The sequence below is a fragment of the Rhinichthys klamathensis genome, unplaced genomic scaffold (genome assembly GCF_029890125.1).
Source record: "Rhinichthys klamathensis goyatoka isolate OS25496 unplaced genomic scaffold, OSU_Roscu_1.1 h1tg000165l_1, whole genome shotgun sequence".
Lineage (NCBI taxonomy): Eukaryota > Metazoa > Chordata > Actinopteri > Cypriniformes > Leuciscidae > Rhinichthys > Rhinichthys klamathensis.
The window spans coordinates 675,162-702,677 of record NW_026606697.1 but is presented as its reverse complement, the minus strand read 5'-3'; the positions used below and the strand labels follow the sequence as shown (position 1 = coordinate 702,677).

The window sequence follows — 27,516 nt, the reverse complement described above, 5'->3', positions numbered from 1 at the left end:
AAATTTAACCACCCCCATAATGCATCCCATAGCCACCCACATAACCACCCCTATTTTGATGCATAAGACATCATTATAATGTACTGTAAGCATGGTTACAATGATTTACAGTATTATTCAAAAGTTTGAGGTATAGGTCGTTTTAATGTTTTTGAAAGAAGTCTCTTCTGCTCATCAAGGCTGCATTTATTTGATCAAAAATACAGTAAAAACATTAATGTTGTGAAATATTATTATGATTTAAAATAACCTATTTATTTGAATATATTTAAAGTTGTAATTCATTTCTGTGATGGCAAAGCTGAATTTTCAGCATCATTACACCAGTCTTTAGTGTCACATCATGATCCTTCAGAAATGCATTCTCTGAGGTAGGCAGTCAACATTACTTTTATAGCTCTGTACACTTACTCAAGTTTCTACAGCTATAAGCAACCTCTAACAATTACATTATTAATCTCAGCATTCTTTGCAAAAGAACCTTTTGGAGTGTAAGACTGATGCCAGACTGTCTAGACTCAGAAAGTGCTAGGCTACTCACTGAGAAAACAATGGACTTTTCTGGAAATTAACATTTGACCTCTACTCTAAAAATTAGCATCCCCACCAGAGACGCAATCACCTCAGTATTGTCTTAATTTACATTTCTTTCCCTTCACCCCCTCTTCCCTCATCTCTTCTCTCCACATGCCGAGATCATCTGAAATTCACCCAAAAATCTATAAATTTTAATGTGAAAAAATATACAATGCTATACATGTTTGGTATCGTTTGAAATGTCTCAGTGCGACTTGTACGATGGTCTCATTCCCACAGAGGTTAACCAAAAGGTTTTTAAGTTTTAAGAGTTTAGAGATAGACATAGACATAATGGTTTTTATACTGTAGAAACTATATATTCTATACCCCAACTCTAACTCTATCCTTACCCCTAAACCTACCCATCTACAATTTTACATGTTCAAAAAACATAATTTAGTATGATTACAGTTTTTTCAAATTGCTTACACACTAAAAGTGGAACTTGAGGCCCACTCAGTAAAACCATTCACTCATGTACCGAATCTTCAGATCAAGTCTGCAAAACTCCAAGCACATTATACGCTTTACACTCAGTTTGAAATTGAAAAACAAACTTTTTGCAAAACTCTAAACACTTATACATAAATTGATCACATAGAAATCAAAACTCAGTTTTGAGAAATAAAGAAATTATTTTTACCCCCTTGAATTTCTGTTTATAGTGTAAATATGCATGTATGTCTATAGTATATATATATATTTTTATGTACATACAAGCTACAATATAGATTGTTTCACAGCAGCTTCACAATAGTGAAGTGTGTGTGTGTGTGTGTGTGTGTGTGTGTGTGTGTGTGTGTGTGTGTGTGTGTGTGTGTGTGTGTGTGTGTGTGTGTGTGTGTGTGTGTGTGTGTGTGTGTGTGTGTGTGTGTGTGTGTGTGTGTGTGTGTGTGTGTGTGTGTGTGTGATCCTGGTGTTATCGAGACAAAAAATTACATTAATGACATTATAAATCATACTAAATTATGTTTTATTGAAAATGTAAAAGTGCAGTTTTCTGTGAGGGTTGTGTTTAGAGGTACGGTTAGAGTTAGGGGATAGAACATACCGTTTGTACAGTAAACATTATTATGTCTGTGTGTGTGTGGACAAGGATTCGTGTCTTGTACTTTCACAGTCTGTGTTTCGTATACCTTGCCAGTCTGTCTGAGAATAGATGTGTCTCACCATCTGTTCCTTGACAAGGGTGAGTGTGTGTGCATCTGTCTTTTAGTATAAAAGTGTGTGTGGATTGATTAGCGCTCCGGTCCACTGTACCAGCTTGTCATAGGAGCGGGTGACATAACCAAAATATCCTGGTATGAATCTAATATCCTGACAAAGACATATGTATTCAAATAGTTCTTTTTTTCTGGAAATTGTTTTCATAACCACGTGGAAATACTTTGTTTCTGGATAATCCAGCAGAATTAAAAATTTTGTTCAAAAGATTAGGGTCAGTCATTTTTTTTTCTTGAAGGAAATTAATATTTTTATTCAGCAAGGATATATTAAATTGATCAAAAGACAGTAAAGACTTTGACATTTTTTTACAAAAGACTATCATCTCTTTCAAAAGCTGTTCTTGTGAATCCTGAATAAAATCATGGTCGGTTTCCATTAAACATTATGCAGCACAACCGTTTTCAACATTGATTGTAATACGATGTTTCTTAAGCAGCAAATCAGCTCATTAGAATGACAACAAATGGTGTTATAAATGTAAGACCTTTTGCTTTATTTTAAATGAGTATGTTTTGTTAAATGAGTATGTTTTGATATGCTCTTTGTGTCAAGGCCATGTGTCACTTATCTGTGTGAAATGAACAAAGCGCCCATAATTGCAAGACACCAAAACTGTGCTACTGACCTCTACTCGGACACTTTCTTCTTTTCTCTCTTGCTCTCCCACCTCCTGCCTGGTTTTCAGATAAGCTTTCGCTTGAAAGTGTTAATTTCCATTCAAAGGATTTACACATACTTTGAAGCCCATAGCTTGGAATCCTCACAGGCCTTACCAACATCAGAATGGATTATGTTTAAAGGAATAATTTCCCCAAAAATGACTAATTTCCCCAAAAATGAATCATTTCTGTCTTCATTTTAATCCAGAATAGTCCAGATTAGCCAAACCATATAGGTAAACTGCTCTTCCTTTCTATTTATCAAAGAATCATTTTGGTTTTCACAAAATCATTAAGCAGCACAGCTGTTTCCAACATTGATAATAAGAAATATTTCTTCAGCAGCCAATCAGCATGTTATAATGATTTCTGAAGGATCATGTGACAATGAAGACTGGAGTAATGATGCTGAAAAAACAGCTTTGCATCACAGGAATAAATTACATTTTTAATGATGTGAAAACAGAAAAAGGTTATTTTAAATTGTAATGATATTTCAATTTTTACTGTATTTTTGATTAAATATATATGTAGTGTTGGTAAGCATAATATACTTCTTTCAAAAACATTTTAAAAAAATCTTACACACCCCAAACTTTTCAACAGTAGAGTATGAGACACAAGAGAACAAATAATACTTAAGAGTATAAGAGCTCAGATGGCTAAGGGAGAGCGTACGATTTTCATTCAGTTCCTTACAAAAAGAGAAAAACTTGAAACATATGGCTCATACATATATGGAAAAATAGTATGCAAAAAGAGCAGCAAAGGAAAGTCAGTAATATGAGTTTTGAACAACAAAATTATTTTAATTGTCTTGGACGAACAATTCCTTTAAAGGGGTCATATAATGGTACATGCACTTTTACAAGTTGATTGTACTGAAATGTGTGTTGGCAGTGTCTGTACACAACCATCATATAATAATAAAAATCCATCCAGTGGTTTTGTTTTAATCTCCTTATATGTTTTCCCCTGCCTCAAATCAAGCCGTTCGAGCCTGTGACGTCACACGCTCGCACGCCCCTCCCACGATTGTTGATTGACAGGAGCGTTTCAACACAGACCCGCCCTCGCTCGTGAGGAGCTGTCAATCATAGTCTGCGCGGACCGGCGCGGTCATTGTTGATATGCTGGAGCACTGTCTATGAGCAGAATGGCGTCTAAGCGATTGTGGTGTTCTGTTCTTGGGTGTAATAACGAACACAGCAGTCATTTTAATGTTCCTAAATCCGAACCGCTGAAGACGCAGTGGCTGAGTTTGTTTTCGAAGGGAATATTCCCCACGAGCAACGTCAATGCTCTCATGTTTGCGCGAATCATTTCACACAACAGACTGCTTTATAAACGAGGATCAGTATAAAGCTGGATTTGCTAAGAAGCTGCATGCTCATGAAAAAAAGGATCGGTACCAGATATTCGTGTTCCTGCTAATCTCCAGAAGAACGGAAGTGAGTGTAACGTTTTATTAAACTTTATATTAATATATTAATCTTTGCAAATCGCTAGCTGCACGCTTCACAATGAATGCGTCTAAGGTTTACACTCAGGGTACATTACGGCATGTTTTCTATGTATGACGTTCTCAATATAATTCATAATCCCACGTTTATACTGAACAACGCGTTATGGTTATTGTGTTATAAATGGTGTACGCATAGAACAGAGAGGCGTGGTGAGCAAAGCTCATGATCATTTAAAGGCATATGCACTGAAACGGCGTGCTGAAAACAGAGCTGTTTTTGACCAGGTAAAATAAGTGTTTGCTTACAATACTAATGAGAATTTTAAATTAAAGTATATTACAAACTTTTAATTTAGACCCTAAAGAATCATATTAGCTTGTACAAAAATGGCATTATATGACCCCTTTAAAGTCCCCCTTTCACGTATTTCCAAGTGAAATGGAAAATTGAACAGTGGGCAGCGTTTTATTTTAGCACACCTCCTCTCCATCCCTCGCTCATAGCAGTATGATGGTTGGAGAGGAGGAGTGTTTATTGATATTCTACCCAAGCTGTCAAACTGACGTCATCGGAGAAGGAACGCCATTCCAGAGCGGAAGCAAATTTTCTGATTTCGATTAAAGATTTCTACGACAAACAAAGTTTTTTCTGTGTATTAACTTGCAAGGATTGACTGTTCACCACAAGACTAGTAACGTGCGCTAAGAAATTAAATAGGGTCCATTTTGATTTCATGATGACTTTAAAAGTGATGTGTATAATGTTAAAATACTTTCTTAAAATAAGTAAGCCATTTGTAGGTTGATTCCCCTGAAAAGCATAAACAACGTGATCTAAACATTGCATCCCAACCAGAATTGCACGGCAACACTGGCTCAGCCAATGGCAATGGTTTAGAGGCGGAGCTATCAGTTTGTCAGATCAATGAGGAATGAAGGGTTGTGTTGATTCTGTCATTCTGACAGATGTTCATCCATGCTTGAATTTCATCAAATATTTACTGCGTTACTGATATGACGAATGACCTAAAAAACAGACAGATATTACAGTATGCAGAATTATGACACTGAATTCACTGGGTGACAGTACATCCTTATTTCTCTCCAAAACAAATGCTTGATTCAGCCACAAATCCAGTGGTTCTTCCTCTCTCACATGGTGCCTCCAAACCATCAATCCCCTTTTCAGAGTCCCACTTGCTCTATTTCCTTCATTCCCTCCAAAATTCTTTCCCTCTTGACATGAAGACAAAACGCCACTCATATGGCTTGAAGCTTTGAAGAATAATTTGCTCTTTTTCAATTCCATTCATCACTATTTGTTTTTCTCCAATATCCCCGTCTGATATCTCCCTTTTTCTGACCTCGTTTCAACCATCATGGTTTCCAAAGACTGCAGCATTCGACTAGTATTGCAATCAGTCTTCTCAAGATTTAGCAATTATAAGGCAGATATTGCAATAGCAAAAACGGTATTAGAGCTGATTTGATTAATTTCTGTGAATGAATTAATTCAGAAACTCTGATTCAATGATTCATTTATGTCACCTCTCAAACATGTTGACAGTTCAAGTCTCAGTGTGGCATTTTTCATTTATATAAATGTTATCGTCAAAGCAAAGACAGTAGTCAACATTTGAAGTGGATCAAAAAAGTTGGGTATTGTTCAAAATTCATGTATAACTTTGATGAAAGGTTTTGATCCATTTCAAATGTTGACTACTGTATATACATTTAAGATCCATTAAGCCTAATTAATAATGACATTTTCCAAGCCAAGCATCATTATTATCATTGCTACTAGGGAATTTGTACAAAGCCTTAAAAGTATTTACCAAAAACATTGGCGCATAACTCATCCAGCACCGTTTCTGCTATGGAAATTAACATGTAAAATCAACTTGTGGAAAATAAAACATAAAAATCTGTGCAACCACCCAGAACACCCTTGTGACCACAAACAAACACCCCTCACATTTGCTTCAGGATATGACCTTGCTCCTGTCCACCAATATAAATATTCTCATGTCTCCTTTTCCGTAATGCCTTCCTGAATGCTATCGTTATATTAATGGTGATCTTTTATTCAGAAATAAACTTTATAGACAAAAGGAAGGCGACAGACGTGCTTGGTTAGAAGATTAAGAGCTCAACAAAGCGGAGGAAAACTGGGCTGTGCCAAGTCTGCCGACGTATGGAAACGTATCCCAGACTCCCAGTGTGACTGAACTGATCTAGAGACGGTTATGTAATAGGACACACACACACACACACACAGATGTACGCACTCAGCCTGAGATCTCTCTCTTTCTCATCCTCTTCATCCTTGGATCCAGAGACCCAGCTCTTGGATAATGAATGAGAGGAATGTAGTGAACTGCATTGGACCGCTGTGTCCTTCAGAGAACATCCTATTAAATGGATTTGTATGGGAAGGAGGTAACCAATGTCAAAGTTTACGCTACAAATGTTTATGCCCTGAAAAGGTCCATTCACCAAAAAAATAACTGGACAGGAATCAGACTTTCCTTCTTTGGTTCCAATTCTGATGGCACTTTTGGGCAACTATACACAATTCCAGGGATTTCCAAACAAGGTCAGCCAAACCTCTTGACCTAAAATATTTACTTAAAGTTAATATTTCAATAATTTAACAATAATTTAATGTTCACGATTAATGTCAGTTAATGGTCACATCATGAGATGCAGGCAATGTTGTTATTGTTAACTGAAACTAAAACTATTAAAAGGCACACTATGCAAGATTTGTACCGTAATATAACACCTTCGAAGTCATTTCGATGGTAAACGAACTCGTAGTAGGGTGAATCATCCCGATAGCAAAGCAAGGGGGGACGCCACTGGCAAAACCATAGACAGTAAAAGTTATGGACACAGCGACCCCATAGATTTCAACGGAGAAAAGTGAAGCCAATTGACCATTCGCAAAGACCCGCCCCCCTTAGTTACTGTCGCTATGTCCGACAAGCTACGCTGCTCTCACACACACACACCATGTTCTCACGCAGTGAAAAATACATCGCGGACTGACAACACGCTGACAGACAGGACAGACCAGGTTACTTTTCGGTTACTTTTGATATTAAACATATTAAACAAGTCTCACCTTTCAAATTTGGTCATTTTTTAAAAAGAAATTTAAACAATAAATACCGTTTTGTGGCTCTTTAATGTGTCGTGACAGATCGCTGTAGAGCATCAGTTAAAGCTGCTCGTGATCCGATCATCTCTTCCTTCATTTATAGCATCAAATAAACATGAATGAACATAAGAAGGAATGTTGTTTTAACCGCAGAAAGGCGTCAGAATATTCAGTTTTTCAAGTTCAAATCCTCCCATGTTAATCTACTAACTCCTGACTTGTCCTGACTGCTTTGTCGGACAAAATGGCGGATGGCGAAGTATGATTGGTCAGATCACCTGTCAATCAAGCTCCCTGCGAAGGGTCAATTAGAAGCACTCACTTCCTGATGGCCGACCGTACCTGCGCAGGCTCAAACTGTCTGACAGTTGTAAGTCTTCTAGTAGCTGTGCCAAGAGAAATCTGAAACATTCCCTTCCGAATCTTGCAGAGACTGAGAGCTTGAGTAGGAGCTGTCCATGAGCTAGCAGCAGGAGCAACTTTATGACTCTCTATGGGCTTCTCCCTTGACTTTATGCCTCTACGTCCCCCCGATTGCCCGTGAGCTTCTCCTCCTGTCCATACGGTAATTTCTCTACTGTGCGACAGAGAGTCTCGTGGTTATGACGCAATCGTTAGCCAATTTTTACAAAAACGTCTTCTACGGGGCCATAACATAAGATACAAAGTAATGGAGCCTTTTATACATTGTCGTGTTTCTTTAGAAATAAATAATGGACAAATGGAGTCTTTGGACGCCTCAGATGTAAAGTTATTCGCTGTCAAAGTGACGCCAAAATGAATGGGAGTCAATGGAATGCTAACAGCAGGTGATGGTCTGCTACAATGGCGGCCCCCAAGGGAAGCTTCAGTGTCCGGCTGATGGATTACCCCCTTGGGCAAAACCAATGCAGGTTTGAGAGGTGGCGCCCCGGCAAATCTCGTGACAATCACGACTTGCTTTACCGCACGACGTCACATACATCAATAACATATGAAGCAGCCTCTATGGAAGACGCACGCATTTCAGACGTGAAACATGGCAGAGTCAACAAAGAAAACGAAGAAAGCGCAGTCGGAAGAGTCAATGAAAAGAAAACGAGAAACTGACCGCGTGAGGAACCGGACAAGAGTCCCACTTGGTCAGGCATTCACTCGTTGGCGAGAGCTAAAAAGCAGCAAAGGATGCAACAGCGATGCTGACCTGGCGTTCTTGTTGATGGACGCTTCCATCCTACCGTGAGTGCAGAGACGGCTCTGCGTGAGTGGTATTTACGACAGTAACGTTAAATGCAAGTAGACCACAAAAAAAAACAGAAACTGCATAGTATGCCTTTAAGAATAATTTTTGATCGAAATACACCTGAAATAAAATATTGATATTTAGAAGGAAATTTTTTAAATGTTGCCTTACTAACTGAAATTAAATAATTCTAAGATGAAGTACTAAAATTACTAAAACTAAATTGAAATAAAAATAAATTAAAGCTAAATAGAAATAAAAAAATAATAACTAATAAAAATAAAGTCACATAACTGTCACATTCTAGCCCGATGAAGATGAACGCTACTATTTCATCCTTTGTGCCTATTAAAATTATTAGCAAACTTTAAAAAAATTATCCGTCCTATTAGCAAACTCAGGAAATCCACAAACCGTGTGCATGCACAAACTATGCCAGACAAAGGAACAAGGAACTGAAGGGCTTATAAGATAACGAACTGAATACTAACAGGTGTTATCTAATTAATGAGTAACCAAGGAGACTAATTAGTGATGGGAAAATGAGAACAAAGGAACACTAGAGAACTAAGTGGCTGTTTACACAACACCGTTTTCAACAAAAAACGAAAACTTTTTTTTTGGCCGTTCATTTACACGACACCGTTTTGGGTATCAAGAAAACGGTCTCTGTGTAAACAAAAAAAAAACGTTGTGCACATGCGTATAATTCAGTCTATAGTGTTTCATCGCCATCGCCACACAGGAACAGAAGACAGGGACAATTAAATCAAACTGAACATAACTGTTACAATAACAAAATGGCTAGAACAAACAAATTAAAATTAAAATATAAAAATACATCTATATTAGTAAATTATTAATACTAAACACTATGCAGGTAAACAAATAAATATTTCATTTTATGCTACTTAATAGCATCGCTGGAGGGGGGTTGTAAGATGATGAAAAGCTAAGAATAAAATCACAAAAAAAATTATTGTTAAATTAATGAAATAGTAGTAATTCAAAATATCATGGGGTAATAAAAGTAAATATTTTGAGTCAAAGAAGTTCGGCTGACAAAAAAGTTTGGGAATCCCTAGTCTACAAGATCCACTTACAAGATGGGAAACGCAGCCCTGGATTATATAAATCAGTGTATAGCTAAATCCCTCTGCTCAAAAGTTGGGATAAACAAGGGAAAAATCATTAAATCTGAGATTCAACTGTGTACAATAATGCTTTACTAAATTTGCAATGCAGGGACATTGTGTTGACATGTTAGTAGTTAGTCAGAAAAGTAATTGGACCGAATCTCACTTTTCTCACACAGCCACTGCAAGTTGCATTAAAGGATAAAAATATATTTCAGACAGCTTTTCCTCACAGCACCTGAATAATCACTGTCTCTCCACCTCCCACTGTCTGTCTGTTTGTACCTCACCACTCGTGCTTTCTTTCACGTCAATCTAATGTGTCAGTAAAGCTACTACTCGAGGTATTCATTTCTCGTTTACTCTGTCTCTGAATGAAATATTAATAGGACCCTTGACAACAGGACTGGAAACAGCCATTAACACGCAATTACCCAGAGACGTGATGTGTACAAACTACAAGGTCAACCTGCCTCTGTGTTTTCCTTCCAGTCTCTCGCGCTCATCTGTCGTCTTTGTCTTTCAGCATCTGACCTAGACAGGCAGGTTTATCTCAACCACTGATGACTGCAACAACTGCACCTTAAACCACAGCGATGTCTGTAGATTTATAGGGGCGCTGATGGCTGGAAGAAGGTTTCGTGATAAGAGCTTTATGATATGTTACTTTGGAGGTCTGTCAGTCACCTTGCAAAGGGGCTTTCGCACCGGGCAGTAATAGGAACTAGCCAGTGCGGTCCCCCGAGAACTAAATTTTCCCCTAGGGCAATTTTCCTAGTAGCATTCAAACTGCCAGCAGGAACTCTGAAGGGATGTAAACCGGCCCACATAATTTAAGCCTGGCATTCAACAACTGAAGGATGGAGGACGCCGTGATCGGAGCTGTGTTTTTGTTGTGTCATGGGTTTCGTGATAGTAGAGATGGAATCATGTAGACATATAAGTTATGCGACTGAAAGAGAAAAAGGAGGGCTAAGAGATGAAATCTCACAACTTACAGTGCTATATATCATCGAGGCTGAGAAAAGAACAGAACGGCGCAGACAATGGTGACAGGTAAATGCCGTTAACATTAGCGTTCTGTATGTTTATATCTTATCGCTGTTTTCCATGTCCGTGGAGCAAATGTAAACTCTGTGTTTACACGGTTTTTAAAAAATACCGGGTGCCAGTGTTTCATATGGCATGTGTTCAATTGACATACACTTTCCTCACTGGTAGTTCCTATTGTGATCCCCCCCCCTCCCCTACCCCAAAAGGAATTCCTGTAACTGAAATCATTCCCAGTTCCTGCGGTGTGAGCACACCAAAAAGAGAGTACTTCCGCCAATAGTTATAGGAGCTATAACAACGTTCCTCCATTGTGAAAGCCCCTTAAGTGGACAAAGATGGGAATCTACATCTACATAACACCAAGGGCCAGGGACCAATTTCGGCAAATTCCACTGAAAAAAAAAAAAAAAAACAGGGTTGTGTCATGTCTGTTTTATCGGTTGATGATGTTCATGTTATGTGATTCACTGTTCCCCTCATGTGATGTAGTCATGTGACGTCTGTTTCCTGCTTGTTCATGTTTTATGCCCTCATTGGTTCATTATCTTATATTAGGTGAGTTTGACTTAATGCGGCGCCATGCAGACATGATGCCTGTCAAACGCAATGCATTCTGGTTAGAAAGTTTGTCTGACCTGTCGGGTCAGAGGTCACCGTTTTGCCGAAATTCTTTTGTGTTGCCGGAAGCCAGTATAAAGTTTATAACATTTTAAATATGGATATTTTTCTTACAAAAACACATCACTTCGCTTCAAAAGGGGACTTATTAACCCACTGGATTCCTATGGATTACTTTTATGATGGATGGATGCTTTTTGGAGCTTCAAAAACTCTGAAACTATTCAATGCCATTACTAAGCCGGGAAGAGCCAGGATATTATTTAATATAACTCTGATTGTGTTCGGCTGAAAGAAATAAGTCATTTACACCGAGGATTTTTGGATCAACTATTCCTTAAAGCCCTCATGTTTGCCATGTTTCCTTGTTGTGTATTGTTAAATGTGACTCGCTGTCTGTTTCATGGTCCATGTTAGTCTGATTAAGTTTATGTCAAGTTTAAGTCTGCTCAAGTTCATGTCATATCTTAGCTCTGTTTATTTTGTATTTGTTTAACTGCATCTGGGTTCACTTCACTCACCTTCAGTGGATAATATATAAAATTTTGTGCAAGAAAAAAAAACACCTGCATCTCATAAAGTGGCTGTCGGAGCGGGATAATGTTCTAATCATATAGTTTTGAAGTACTGAAGTAAAACAAGTGTTTGGCATAAAACTAGATTGCTCCAATTATAATCAACAAACTGTCTAGTGTCTAGAAGCGGATGATGTGGCACGTCACGCGTTCAGGTGAGGGACGCCCTGTTCTTATTTCTGTTATCCTATCCAGCCACTTTAATTTCCCCTTTGCATCTCAAATAAAATGCTTTTATTTACAAATAAAAATCAATCACTATGTAATGAAATCACTTCTGACTGTTGCTTCAAATGACATATAGTATGCTTCACAATGGCATTAAGATGCTGAATTCAATTGTTATGTTGGATCTTTCCAAACTAAGAGTAAGACTAATAAATAAAAGCCTTAATTTTGGCTCTTCCTTCTTTTTCTTAAAAAAATACAAATTAAAAATATAGGGCCAATCCGTAAACATTAAGATACACACTGTTTCAATAGAATAGCCACAATATGAGTGTTAACATGAATTTAGTGTGTTTTCTGTGTTTTATTCAATTTCACCACTTTATTGGTCCCTAAAACCCTAAAACAACTGTAAAAAATTATGAGAACAGCATTACAGTTCAAATACTACCCCCAAAACCATTTTTGTGTGCTTATTTTTGCTTTTAAAGGACGATTAAGAGACAATTAATAATCAGAAAATATTTTTAAGTGAACTGTACCAACACTATTGGATGAAAAGACAATAACTTGAACTGAGCTGAGCAGAAAACAAATGACACTATTGTTTGTCTTCTGTAGAGATGCCTTTGAAGTGGTTTCATAATTGATCAACTTTGCAACATTGACAACATTACAACTTTGCAACATTCCTGTTTGACTTTGAATCCTCCAAAAATTGTCCCCATTTACTTCCATTGTAAGTCCCCTATTGTAACCTGTATTTTTGCTGCTTAATTTTTTTAATGAAAACTTGGAACAATTCAACAATGCTTTTTGAGGTAATGCTGTCTATTGCAAAGTCAGTTAATCTATCTCTCAAATAGGCTGGAAACAAGCCAGGTCTGGTGATCAAAGAAGGGTTAACAGAGCTCTCACATTGGCAACTTTCATTAAACTCCTATATTCTCAAGAAATTGAAAAATTCAGAAATTCATACAGGATGCATCATGCTCTAAATGCAGGCGCGTCATCTGATCCCACACTGGCCATCAGTGATCATTGACGCGAGCTAAAAGCATTACAACCTCACAATGTCACTCCAATCTAAGGGGAAGCGATTTGGCGAGCCTCCAAATCCACCTGTACATCCGTTGCATTTCTCCACGTTCTCCCTGCTCCGTCCAGAGGTGTCCTTCGCCAACCCCTCCAGCATCCGCTTTGCGGCCCGCCAGTTGACCTTCTCACTGTGTTTGTCTTATCATACGGCTGCTACAACATCAGAACATGCCAGGAATGTCAATGACATTAAGATCCTATCCAGGAAACGACCCCGCATACAGACACCGCAATATGTCAAAGCTTTTCTGCTATCAGCGTCTGAAACAACTGTTGTTATCGCCAACAAACTTCAAACAATGTGTACTTGGGTTGAGAGTTCTTGAAAGGGGTTCTAAAACCATCACAGTTTCTGTGGTTGATTAGAGCGCATGGTCACGTGTGAGGACGTCTGAACGCAGAGACAGACGGGATGGCTTAAGGGGTGTGAAATTATCTGATGTGATTGAAATCTTGCCTCTGTCAAAGATTAACCCTTGTCAGTGTCTTATATACATTCTTATCATTCATCATGTAGCAGCACTGCAAAACCACCACTGGGCAGGTCTCTGTGAAAACCTGTGGGAATCCTTGAGCTGTCAGTTTGATCTTCAGCTGTCCTTAAAACCGTCATCATGGCCGTGAAACCGCCATCCCGTTCACCTAGTCAGCGTTTTCCATGGCAAATACCAGCATATCTTCTTTTTAGAAGTGTCTATTTGTAATTGTAATGGGTTTTTTTTTAATGCACTGGTCAATTTTGAGATTTTGGGCTATTTGGCTTTTCATAACGTGTTTTTGTTTTTTTTTACTTTAAAGATAACCTATTAAGCCCTTTTACAAAGTCTTGATTTTGTTTGTTGTTTAGTCTAATAGAATATGATTTCATGCTTAAATGTAAAAAAAAACACATTATTTTTCACATATTTTACATTGTTGCAGCACCTCTGTTCCCATTAGTCAGTAGTAGTCTTGGAAGCCCCTCCTTCTGAAAAACGCAGTCTGCTCTGATTGGTCAGATGGATCAGTGTGTTGTAGGGGTGTAACAATATATCGTGCCACAATATATCGCAATACAAAAATGCAACAATACGTATCGTGGATAGTGACAATATGTATCGTTGATAGTTCCCCCCCCCAAAAAAAAAATTACTGTGTGAGAAAAAAATTCTAGTTTTCAGATTTTTAGTGTCACTACTACATTAAACTACTATAATGTTGATTATAATGTATAATAATGCAATGGGGGAATATTTGTGGGTCCTGATAATACCAAATGTTACCTGACCAGTAAAAAGTGTCCAACATTATTTTAAATATATCTAGTCAGTGAAAAAGTGCAAGAATATTCGTCTAAAATAGTTCTGTATTTTCAGCTTCAAAATCATGAATATTTTTATTCTGGTGTCACCATTGTCCTTGGGTTAAAAGCACAGAGTCCAGCCTATTCATTTACGCACACACAATGTAATATCAAAGTTAGCATTTCAATCAACAGTACATTTTTTGTTAACCTTTTATCATATGTCTTGGAGTATCGCAATAATATCGTATCGTGAGTTCAGTATCATGATATGTATCGAATCGTGACATGAGGGTATCGTTACACACCTGTGTTGTGATTGGCCAACCATTTTTCAAGCTTGTTTCAAGAGTTTTAACACACTACTAACACAACTCAACCAGGCCTCGGCCCCGCAAGAAAACTCAAGACTACAATGGAGGCGTTTCAGGGAGTTCAGAAACAGTGCTTGCTTACTAATATATTCAATAACTCCCTTTGGAATGACTTTGTGCTTTGTAACTTTGCAGAGATTTTTCATGCTCAAACAACATAATTATATACTAAAGAAAGTTGAAAATGTAAAAAAGCATAATAGGTCCTCTCAAGTGTTTTATTTTTTTTACAAATGTTTTTAGAGGGGTTTGTCAATATATAATTTGCCTGATTTTAGAGAGGCTGCTCACTGCAGGGCCAATCGGTAAAGCTTGACATCATTTGGCTCTACAGTGAGCACCACTTGTGATTTTTTTATCTTAATTCTTAAAAACATGGGGAATTTTAAAACATAACACTAAAAAAAGTGTTTGCAATTCTTAATGTAATCAAGCTACTGGGGAAGTATGGTGATACCTATTAGTTACATTTTTTACCTAAAAAAATGTCTTTCCTCAAAAGCATTAGTGTCCATGTCTGTGTTTTATTCAAAACCAAGGAAACACTTCTCTGTTCAGTTGCTTGGGCGAAGCGTTTCTTCGACTGGATATTCCCAAATCCGTGCTTACAAAATCTGCTTTTGTCTAGTACAGCATGAAATCTCTGGCAATACATTCAGCAGGAGATTCCCAGCTGAATTCACATTAAGACGAGCTAAAGCTGATTACATCCACAACGCTAATAAAACTTCTAATAAAATTAACATGCCTTACAAATAATTACCACAGTAATGCTTATAGCTGTTACTTACTAGTACTACTGTTATTTTTACTATGATAAAACTGTGGGAACATGGTATTGTCCACTACTGTCATACCCCCCCCCCCCCCCCGAATTTTATTATAAAAAAATAAAATTCATTAATAACAGAATGCAAGCTTCTTCTCATATTAAACTGGATTATGTCCCTGAGACAAAACAATTGTTTATTTCTACTCTAAATGTTGCCATGATTGGCAATCAAAACAAAAACTATTACCATAATTCATTTTTAAACATTAATTCAATTTCCATAATAATATATATTGGTTCTGAAAAGTAGCTAAAGCCAGATAATTATAAATATTATATATGTTTTTTTGTTAGTTTGTTGTTTTGTTTTTCAAAAAATAAGTTGCAAAAGCAAAGTCATTGCAGATCCAGGTTGTATGTTCCTGATTAATGTCCCTTGCTCAAGAAACATAAGTTGAATGTCAAGACAAACGCACTGCTGAAATACAGCTGCCGCTGCTGTTACAGGCAAACAGGTTTGAATACAAAATAACCTTCTGTTCCGCATGTAGCAAGTCTGAAGATCACCTGACTCAATTATGGTAAGGACTGGTCACATCTCTTCTCTTCTCTGATGACATGTTTACTTGCACAAGGGCGGGACAACCTGTCACTCACATGAGATCAACCAATAGCAAACCAAAACCATCCAACCATCCAATTAATTCTCCATGGACAAAATCATGTCCCGCCCTACATTTTTTCTTGTTCGAGAAGCTGTTCTTGGATATATGTCACAATAGGAAAGAACAGACTATCGCAACTTCTGTTTCATGCCGACTTTAAGATTTGGGAGGGATAAAATGACAAAAAACCATAAAATATGGACACGGCCCACGGGGTCATTAAAAGAACCATGTCAAAAGTATGATCCATTTACAAATCAGACATCACTCATTGCTCACATATTTAAACAGTTAAAGGGATAGTTCACCCAAAATTTTAAATTATTTTATTAATTCGTTCCAAAACTGTTAAACTTTCGTTCTTCTTCGGAACACAAATTAAGATCTTTTTGACGCAACTATTGACGCTTCAAAAAGTTCATAAAGAGATCGTAAAACTAATCCATATGAATTGAGCGGTTTAGTCCAAATTTTCGGAAGAGACACAGTTGCATTATGTGATGAGCAGATTGAATTTAGGCTTTTATTTTAAATGTGTGTGCAAATTTTTGACCAGTAGGCCTAGTGCTGTGCTATTATACTATTTGCTGCAAAATTATCAAAAATGTTAAAATAATAAAGACACCATTTCGCATGTTGTTGTCAGCCTGCACTTCACATAATAGGCCTGCAGGCCTGGGCTTCATTTAACAAACTATGATAGTTTCATCAAACGGTAAACGGTGTATCAAAATAGACTAAATACAAGTTACTTGAATACTATACTTACCATTAATGCTACTTTTGGTGCTGGTTTTGTGCAGTGCTTTGTAGTCAATTAACATCCATTAGTCCAATGACGCAGATTCAGATCGCTACATAAATGTAAATTCGTCTGTCCATGTAATTTTCAAACGATTTATTTATAAATGACCTGAAAATTACCGCTCCACTTCACATTGTCCAATGAAATTTGAACGCGTTGTGCCAGCTGACGATTTGTCGGTGTATTATACATGACAAACAGGTTTCAATGAATTATGTAATATTTTAAAATATGTGATATGTGGATTTTTTATTGAATCGACACACAACCTTTTATTATTGAATTTTTTTTTTTAAAAATTGTTTATTTTTTTCCTGTCGCCGAGCCATAGGCTTACAGTCTTACGGGGTTGGAACGGCATGAGGGTGAGTAATTAATGACAGAATTTTCATTTTTGAGTGAATTATCCCTTTAATTGAAAAGAATCGACTCAAAAGAGTGATTTATTTACAAATAAAAATAAATAAAAAATTAATGCAGAAAACATTTCTCACAGTAAGTCAATTGCTGCATTGGCAAATATCTTGAAGTCTACTAAAAAAAGCCATGTTGTATGTAGTCACAAGGCTTTTCAGCCAAATTAAACAGTAAAAACAAGTAATGGAACAAACTACCCATGAAACAGCAACTGGAATTAAAAATTGTCCCTCAAATATTCACAATTCCATCACAAGCAGTTCCTAACATTAAACATTCCTGCTGTTCTCTTTCATCATCTCGTTTCGAGATCCACCTATGGGAAGGGCATCCGTACCTGACCTCTGCAGAAGCATCCAATTGCACCAAGTCTGGCTAACAGACAGAAGCACGCAGCCAATGCCAGGTGAGGCCACACCCCCTTACCTACGGGCATATCACAGCTGGGCGCGCTGCTATTCCTCAGTTGACAATCGCTTCTCGCGATCTCTGCATTGACACAGTTCGGTTGGATTAACGTTACGCTGCTCACTTTCGAGTCTTCAGGAGGACATATCGCCAGATCAGCCTCCGCCAGACGTGAGTGACAGTCGTTTCTTCAGCCTATCCGCTGTGTTTTTTGCATCCGGAGCCGCCCGAGCTCTCGCTGTCCTTCACATGCTCCTCCTTTACATGGCTGCCCGCCACGGATTTTTCCGAGTTCTTCACCGCTGGCCCACCCATGGCTATGTGACCGTCTAAACAGCCGCTTCCCCCGGGGAACAGCCTATCACGACGAGCCTGCCCGGCCGCGTGTGGTGCTCTCATCGCCACTATAAGGACCCTCTCGTTCTGCGCGGTCTGCTTGGGCTTAACACGCTCAAGCTTTGGAGAACCCGGGGAATTGCGGTCATTGTAATTGCTGCCCATGTAGCTTTTACTAAGCTGGCTTTTAGTTGCACGACAGCGCGCCGTGCTCGGCCTTTCTGACTCGGAGGAGAGACACGGTGATGATGACGCGCTACCGGGGGACTCCCGGAGCGCCACCTCTCTAAAATATTTGAGCTGACATCAGCCCAATCCGCATTCCCTGAAGAGGACATCTTCGCGGGAAAACCTCACTGTCGTTGACGAACCAGTCGGTTCCGGCGACGGGGATGACGCGGTCCTTTTAGCGTTCCCTAGGCTAGCGTTCACGCGGCTTTGCCTCCGTCCATCCTCCTGGAAGTTTGTGAGCGAGCGGCCGTTCGTCTCAACATTGTGTGGCCAGCTCCACAGAGCGCCACCGACCAGGATAGGAATATGTACGACGGGTAAACGCTGGGACCACCGCCCAGTCTGAACGGCTGGAGCGTCCCGCTAGACTGTTAACACGGTCTCACGGGCCTTGATTTGTTACGATTACGTGTTGAGGTTTTCAATTTATGCCTTCCTAGGAAGGCGGTCCCGAACGCAAGCGGCCTGCCTGTTGTTCGACCATTGGGAGTAACGTTAACTAACAGGGTCTCCCACCTACGGTCGGTTAATCCCCTCTCGTGGCTGCCCAGCCCGTATGTTAGTGGACGTTGTGTGTGTGTGTCCCCCTCCCCCCCACAACAACAAGTTACGGGGGAGGGGGCTGTCGTGAGGAAAAGGCCCCAGGAAAAGTGTTACCACATCGCACGCACTTGGTTCCCCTCACCCAGTTATTAAAGGCTTCGGCCCCAGTGTTTCCCAACACAAAACACACACATTACTAAACAACACATTTAATAAACGAATCAAATGAATTCGTGCAGATTTATATATCTGCCAGCGGCAACATAGAGAGCAAATCTCTCTGATCCCATGCATGTCGCCCTGAGTCCGTCCACAAGAGGTCGCCATTGCCTCATAAATCAACCAACTGGGCTCACACAGCTCAGTTGCGGCTGTCCAGCCGATGTGTTTTTAGTGGACGTTGTGTGTGTAAGGCCCCTGTGTTCCCCAACACAAAACACACGCATAACTAAATAACACTTGAAAAAAAAAACGCATTAAATAAATCCGTTACAGAGAGAGTTTCTCTCTCCGCGGATATTATTTTTCTGCCTGCACTTGAGACTGCCCAGTTCATGTGTTCAGGAGATATGTGTTTTTCCCACTTTTGGGGGCACCTTGTGAGGGAAAGTTCAGCACAGTGGACACCACACTATGTTTCCCTCACTCTGTCAATAAAGGCTTCGGCCCCAGTGTTTGCCCAACACAAAACACACAAAGCTACGAATCAAATGAATTCGTTTTGGAGAGAAGACCTCTCTCCGCAAAGAAAACTTCTCACTGCAGAGAGAGGAAATCCCTCCAAACCCTTGCATGTCGCCTCTAGTGTTCCCACTAGATGGCGCCTTTGCATCACAAATGAACCAGCTGGGCCCATACAGCTCCGCTCCGGCCCGAGCGGGGGCGCTCGCGAGTCACAAAGCGGCTTGGCAAGCCGTTTCAGCGCCCGAGTGAGTTTTTGCGTACTGTAACCCAGGGTTACAAGCTGCAGTTTGCAATAAAACCTCCGCATTTCAACAGCGTTCTCTCTTCTCACACAGAAGAAAACGCCTCACACATTCTGAAAGAGGAAATTTCCTCTCTCCTAACAAGGGAGCGATTCAGATGGTGCCACCCAATCTGATAAACCATGGTTTTTATTCCTGGTATTTTCATGTTCCAAAAGGCGTGGCGCCCCCCCGCCCTATATTGGACCTTCGAGTGTTGAACAAACATTTGAGGAAATTCAATTTCAGAATGTGACACAAGCCTCTCTCGCCTGTGCCATAAAGCAGAATGACTGGTTCACATCAGTCGATCTGAAAGATGCTTTCTTTCACATAAGCATCTACCCTCCACACAGGAAATATCTTCGTTTCGCCTACCAAGGCGTTTGTTACAAATTCACAGTTCTTTCGTTCGGGCGCAATTTGAGTCCCCGAACTTTCTGTCTGTGTGCGGAGGTGGGCGTGGCGCCCCTGAGACTATCAGGGCTGAGAATTCTGACTTACTGGCTCATCATAGCCAAATCAAAGGAGAAGGTGTCGCTGGACACCGGCCGGGTGCTCGCGCACATCACATCCCTCGGGTTCAAGGTGAATGCGAGCGAAAACAATCTGACTCCCAGTCAGAATGTCATTTTCCTGGGCTTGGAATTGAACTCAGTCTCCATGCGAGCGCGTCTCTCTCAAGAGCGCGTTCGCTCGCTGATGGACTGTCTGTCTCAGTTCAGTGAAGGGGCGAGAGTACAATATCGCAATGCTTCAGGCTGCAGGATCTCATGGCTTCATCTATCCAAGTTGTGCCATTGGTCTCCTGAGAATGAGAACGTTCACGAAATGGGTTTTGTACACTACACTTCAGGCCGATTTGCGATCTCTGCCGCTCGGTAACGATGACGCGCGCCTGCTCGGCGGCCTTGCGCCATTGGGAGAGCGAGAACTTTTACGCACGGGGAACCCCCCCTCGGGACGGTACGATGCGAAAAGTTTTGACGACAGATGCGTCCTTAACAGGCTGGGGAACCACCCAGGAAGGCAGAACGGTGAACGGTCTGTGGCTGAGCAGACTACGTTCAGCGCACATTAACTATTCAGAGCTTTTACTATTTGAAAAGCTCTGAATCATTTTCTGCCTTGCCTGCAGGGACATCCTGTTCTAGTACGGTGCGATAATACCACGGTAGTGGCTTATATCAACCGTCAGGGTGGCATGCGCTCGTCGAAACTCCACGCTCTAGCTTACAGGCTTTTGGTGTGGAGCAGACAGGTTTTTCTGTCATTACGCGTGACTCATGTCCCGGGCATTCGGAACAGAGGCGCGGATCTGCTATCGAGGGGAAACCCAATCCACGGGGATTGGCGTCTTCACCCGCAGATAGTGGAGAGGTTATGGATGAGATTGGACAGGCAGCCGTAGATCTTTTCGCCTCGCGTGAAAATCACCATTGTCCTATGTTCTTCTCGCTAAAGGACATGGACGCGCCCCTCGGGGCAGACGCACTGGCCCACCCATGGCCCAAAGTGCTGTTGTATGCTTTTCCTCCCCTGTGCCTGATAATTTTCACACTGGCCAGGGTGAGAGAGCACGGCCTGTCTCTCATTCTGATAGCACCCAGGTGGCCCAAAGCCCCATGGCTGGCAGGGATAATCCCTCTGTTATACGCCGAGCCATGGCGCCTCCCCCCTCGCACGGACATACTGTCCCAAGCCAACGGGGAGATTTACCACCCCCACCCGGACAGGGTGGCTCTCTGGGCCTGGCCCGTGAGAGGACGAACCAAAATGCACTGGGGCTCCCGCCACATGTAATCGCCACTACTCAGAAGGCCAGGGCCGTTTCCACGCGATCCCTATATGGCTGTAAGTGGCAAGTGTTCGAAGGGTGGTATGATGGGCGTGGTTTCACATCTTATCAGTGCTCGGTGCCTGATATTTTGTGTTTCCTGCAAGACCTCATGGAAAGAGGCAGGGAGTATTTCCCTTAAGCTGCTGTCCCTCAAGACAGCTTTGCTCTCGGCTTTGGCATCTGCTAAACGGGTCAGTGAGCTACATGCACTCTCGGTTCACCCCTTGTGCGCCAAATTCTCCCTAAGTGGAGATAAGCTCTTCCTTAAGCCTAACCCGGCCTTCATGCCGAAATGCTTCCCTGCGTTCACGTCAGAGGTTTTGGAGCTATCCGCTTTTCACCCTCCACCCTTTGCCTCCCCGGAGGATCAGGGGCTGAATGCTCTGTGTCCCGTCCGTGCTCTGCAAGCATAATGACCAGGACCAGTGCTTTCCGCAAGAGCGACCAGCTCTTTGTTTCAAGTGTTCCCCTCTACAAGGGGAATCCCATTTCAAAGCAATGCCTCTCACATTGGCTTGTGGACGCTATACTATGGCTTATGAAGCAAAGCGAGTGCAGCCCCAAGGGGCATCAGAGCTCATTCCACAAGGGGCTTAGCCGCCTCTTGGGCTTTGTTCAGGGGAGTGCCACTGCAGGACATCTGCTCCGCGGCCAGCTGGGCCTCTCCTCATACCTTTGAGCGTTACTACCAGTTGGATGTCACCAGAACTTCGGTGGCACACTCGGTCCTAGAGGTAGGGTCCTCTTAGCCCTTTCCCACAGCCCCGTTTGGTTAACCAACGAGGAGTGAATGGGTCGGCTGGCCATGTTCATTCCTGTCACCAAGCATTCGCATTCCTTCTTGGGTTTAGCTATGTGCATTGGTGGTGCGGGGGCCATTATCATGTATGTGTCTCATGCATGTTTCATGCCCTGCTTGTCCACAGCAGTTAGCGTGGCGGAAAACTTGCAGGGTCATGTTTGTGGGACGTGTCAGGCACCGCCTCTCTGAGGTGACCGTCCTTCTCTGGCCTTCAGAACCTCACTGTGAGTGTATTGGGCAATCGGGGAGCTGTCCATGTCTCTCCCATAGGTGGATCTCGAAACGAGATGATGAAAGAGAACAATAGGTTACTGTCGTAACCCCGGTTCTCTGAAACATCGAGTGGAGAGATCCACCAGCTTTGCCCCGCTTGCCGCACGAGAAGCGAATATACTTACTGAGGAATAGCAGCGCGCCCAGCTGTGATATGCCCGTAGGTAAGGGGGTGTGGCCTCACCTGGCATTGGCTGCGTGCTTCTGTCTGTTAGCCAGACTTGGTGCAATTGGATGCTTCTGCAGAGGTCAGGTACGGATGCCCTTCCCATAGGTGGATCTCTCCACTCGATGTTTCAGAGAACCGGGGTTACGACAGTAACCTATTGTTTCCTCAGTAATGCAGATTCCACTATTGGATCCAAACCTTTCATGTCAGCTGAACTTGACCTAAAATAAAGTACAAATACAATTAACGTGTATGTGTTTTTTTTTTTTTGTGTGTTTTTTTTTTGCATGTTTACAGCGAGTGCAGTGTCTGAGGGAAATATTACAAAAACTCTTGCATCATCTAAATGTCCTGAACACTGACCCTGGATATCTTGCAGCCTATTACAATGGGAAAGACTATACCGGTACTGTTCTAAAAATCCACAAGAAATTCCCAAGGGTACTCGAGCCCATTTAGCCTTCCGGGTTGGTCTACAAATTGACGTCATGACTGAATTGGTGTATAGCCATAAATAAATTTTCTAACGTATTTATATGTTCCTGACATTCAAGGGTTAATCATAGGCTTTTATTTTTTTTTATTTCTGAACTGGCATCTCGCATCACAGATGAGTGCCTTATTATTTGACGTCTTGCAACACACGCTTATTTTTCCTGCCACAGTGCCTCTCCAAACAAATCTCTGTCTGTACACATAACAATTGTCCATCGTAATTTTCCCACCTGACAAATCTCGTGGCGCGCAACAGGAGGGGGCAGAGGCCAAAGCATGTCCATGTCCCTTCGTCCTCCTAATGACCCATCCTCACTTTCTCTCAATTGCATACGAAAAAGTGAGCAAAACGCTTTTGATACATGTTTGGCAGATACAATGGACAAGACGAGCACACGCACACTCGGAACAATAAACGCACGCGCAGATACCCTATCATGACTATGTGATGAGAGATGATGACCTTGCGCGTGCATGGACTCCCTCAAAGGCACCAAGGTAAATGTATTTACCTTCACGGTACAACACAACAACAGGTGCTGTATGTGTCCAAACGCGAACGAATGTATATAGAGAAACCTGGTTGCACCTGTTTGCACGTTCGGCAACTGACAGTTTGCAGTTGAGGACAAATTGAAGCGAAATGCATTCGGAATGACACGGTACTGACCCGTACACGAGCGGTACCGGGTGCCGCCACATCGTCTGCCGTTCAAGGGCGGGCGTTCTGGCTGAAAACAAACGAGCGGAATCCACCAAAGTATCTCACCTTTTCCCTCCTCGTCCTCCCGATTCAGGTGCATGGCTGTTCGCCTTTGGCACGCCAACAAACGCTTGTTTCTTCCCCAAGTCCCCTCCAAGAAAAAGTCGAATCCAAAATGTGCTCTCGAGCTTCCAATGGGCGAGTGACCATAGAGCACCGCGCTCGCGCGTTCTCTCTCTCTCTATCTCTCTCCTTCCCTGCTTATTTCTTTCTTTCACTCACTTGTTTTTTCTTTCCCAGTCCCCTCATTCGGCTGATTCGGGAGATGGCAGAGAGAATGTTTGAAGAGAGAGAGATGAGGGCAAGGAGTGGTGAGTTGTGCGTCCGTGTCACCGCCAGCTGATGGCACGAGCTCTAAAATCTCAGTTTGTGTGGATGAAGCCGAGTAAATTGGGACGTGTCAATCGCCTTGAGCCGCGTTAAAATACGTCCGAAGACTGCTCTCAGGCTTATTTTATGATTATATGTTGAAAATGCCACAAAAACGGGTTAAGCCCGAGCCATTTAAATGCCAAAAGTAAATGTGTTCTGATAAAATGGTGAAATCTATTATAAAACAAAACTGTGAATCTGTACATTACATGGTGAATAAATAAATATTATTTATTGTGTTATAAATAATGTGTTACACTTATTTTCTAATATGGCTTCACAGTAAATGTTTTGCACATGTGCACATAGCTATATGAATACTGCAATCATGTAGGCTAATATAAATATGATTTAGATAAATCATAAATATCTCCTAAAAGTAATCAAGATAAAATGGGACAGCAGAATAAACGTTTCACATCAGCCAATCAAATCAATTCATACATCAAGCACTATGATTGCAAATGTTTCCAATAATTTGCAATGATTGGATATTGAATAAAGAAATATAAGACCCTCCCAACTTTACCTGACATCACCCGGTAGTCAAAGTCTTAATGTTTGCGATTCAACCACATGCAGAGACCTGAAGAGTAAATTATTTGCTTATATTATGATGGTTATGGCATAGAAATTTATTTGGGGGTGTTTTGTAATAAAATCATTTAACTGATGTGTTGTCATTATTTTGTTGCTGCTTGGTTTTCATTTGCTAATTAATATGATTTTAGCATTTAATCATCTACACTTGCTCTCTCAATCTCTCAAATGAATTCTTCATACTTTCAGCATATCTATAGAAGTTAATGAACTTCTTAACATTTGATGAAGTGTGTTCTTTTTGTATGTTGTGTGAATACATGACATATTACGTATGTTGTAAATACACATATACCTTTGACCTGTATATATATTTTTAACTTTGACATGACATTTGTGCATTTGGTTACTATCCAATAACTTACATTGCCAGGCTCACTACTTTTCAGCTGGGCCACTCGCTGTTTTGTGTTCATCCATGATCTCACTTTTTATATTTCAAGCTTAATGTTTAACCATATTTTATGACCCTTTTAAGGATTTTTGTGTTTGTGAAGTTGTAGTCTTGATCTAAATGTGGACTCTTTTCATATCTGTCAGTTTTATCACACTTAAGACTTTAGCTGACTCAAGAATGAATCCTGATTCTTGTATCACATGTTTGGCAACAATTACCTCTTAATCTTACAAAAGGACCTGTGAGTTTTATGGTTACTGGGTCTCCCACACTAAAAATGTAGGTGGGACAACAAAACAATTAAAGTCACCATTAAATCAAAATTGACCATTCTTATTCTCATGGAATATTGCAGTGTTGTATTGATTATAAATGCTTTACACGTTTTAAATATATATAGATATTAATGTGTCCTTGTAATCTTTAATCAAATTAATTTCCCATCCCTCTTGCAGCAACATCTCTTCTCTTCTCTGATGATGTTTACTAGCGTGAGGGCGGGACAACCTGTCACTCATATGAGATCCACCAATAGAAAACCCCAACCATCCAATCAATTTCCAATGGACAAAATCAAGTCCCGCCCTACATTTTTTCTTGTTCGAGAAGCTGTTTCACTCGTATATACGTTGCAATAGAGTGGTGCAGGTATGAAATCACTTTGTAAGCCAAAACACGGACATGAGTTAGCATTTTATCTCTTCCGGTTCCATTGTCCCGAAGTCGATGGGTTTTTTAAATGGGATTTTGGTTAAATGGCTGAAATAAGGTCTGTGGTGAACAAGCTCAAGACACTTTCACGTTTTATTCTAGAAAATAAAACACATCAGTATTACCCCACTCGTGATTATTTAAAGCTATTAAGTGTCTTAAAAAAGGCGGTTGCTAACAAATGGCTAAATGAGGGGACATTAAACATCATCATCCTGAAAAGATAAGCTCAGCTCTGCTTTTACAGCCTCGTTATGCTCATAATTGTGCTCTTATAAACTATTCTAACTCAAAGTTTCTTGGAAAATGTTTTAGATAAAAACTAAGAGTTGTCGGAAGCTTAGCGATTGTGATTGGATTGTTTATAGCCTAGTTTTTTTTACTTCTGGCGACTGTATTTAGGCTTTAAAATTCATAAAAGTTGTGTTCATCTGTGAAAATGATCTTGATTGGACAAAACTTGTAAGTATAATAAACTACTGTTGATCACAGAGCTTTTTTTGTAGTGATAATCCAAGAGCCTATGGAAAAAGCCTATTGGGTTTTGTCAGGATGCTAACTGCCGATTGGCCTACAAAGCGACGTCATTCCTGCACCACTCCGGAAGAAAACACTATCGCAGCTTCCATTTCATAATGACTTTAAAATTTGTATTGCTCTCTGACACTTACAAGAAACATGTCTCTCGTCTCGAGGCATGCTTTAGTTTATAACCCCCTGAACAGGCATAGTAAAAACACTGTCTAAATGATTATTTTTTGTTGCTTTTATTCAATGGCAACATCATCAATATTATGTAAATGACAATGTTCAATAAAAATTTGCATTTATTAATATTAATCAGAATTAACCATTCTGAATTGGCCAAATAATATAGTTCATAAGCAACTAGTATTAGCTATCACTAATATAAGTGACTCTTATTCCAATATAAGAGTTTATCTGCACATTGTAGAGCTTTGAGAACGTTGTACATGGTTTGACAGAATAGTCAGTTTTACAATGCCAAAATGAAGCGAGATTTAAAAAACTTTAACTTGAAAGCTTATCAATTTGGTCTTCGCTGTGTGTGATTAGCAGTGTTTTGCCATTCCCGCTGATTTTCGCAAGCTATTTAGCATCTGTACTAGATGGATGATTGACAGCTGCTTATGCTAATTATACCTTCTGATGTGCTGATGACAACATTACCTGCATCCAAGTGCCATCATACCTCCTAAACACTCGGAGATGTCTCTTTTTATGAAATCACCCAGACTCATCATGAAAGCACACTACACTGTGTGTCTTCTGAGACAATCTGTTTTCCCAGCTGGTAAAACAGCACAACAAA

At 40.5% G+C, this 27,516-nt stretch overlaps 1 protein-coding gene across 2 annotated transcripts in view; it reads right to left on the bottom strand.

Moving 5' to 3' along the window:
• The window catches only part of syt7b (synaptotagmin VIIb), a 134,250-nt gene extending 110,058 nt beyond the window's left edge, over positions 1-24,192 (bottom strand). For both annotated transcript variants that reach the window (XM_056259136.1, XM_056259137.1), the window contains exon 1: positions 24,110-24,192. In XM_056259136.1, the coding sequence (XP_056115111.1) occupies positions 24,110-24,143 (34 nt within the window). In that variant the 5' untranslated portion in view covers positions 24,144-24,192. The remainder of the gene's footprint in view (positions 1-24,109) is intronic.
• Positions 24,193-27,516: the final 3,324 nt, after the last annotated feature.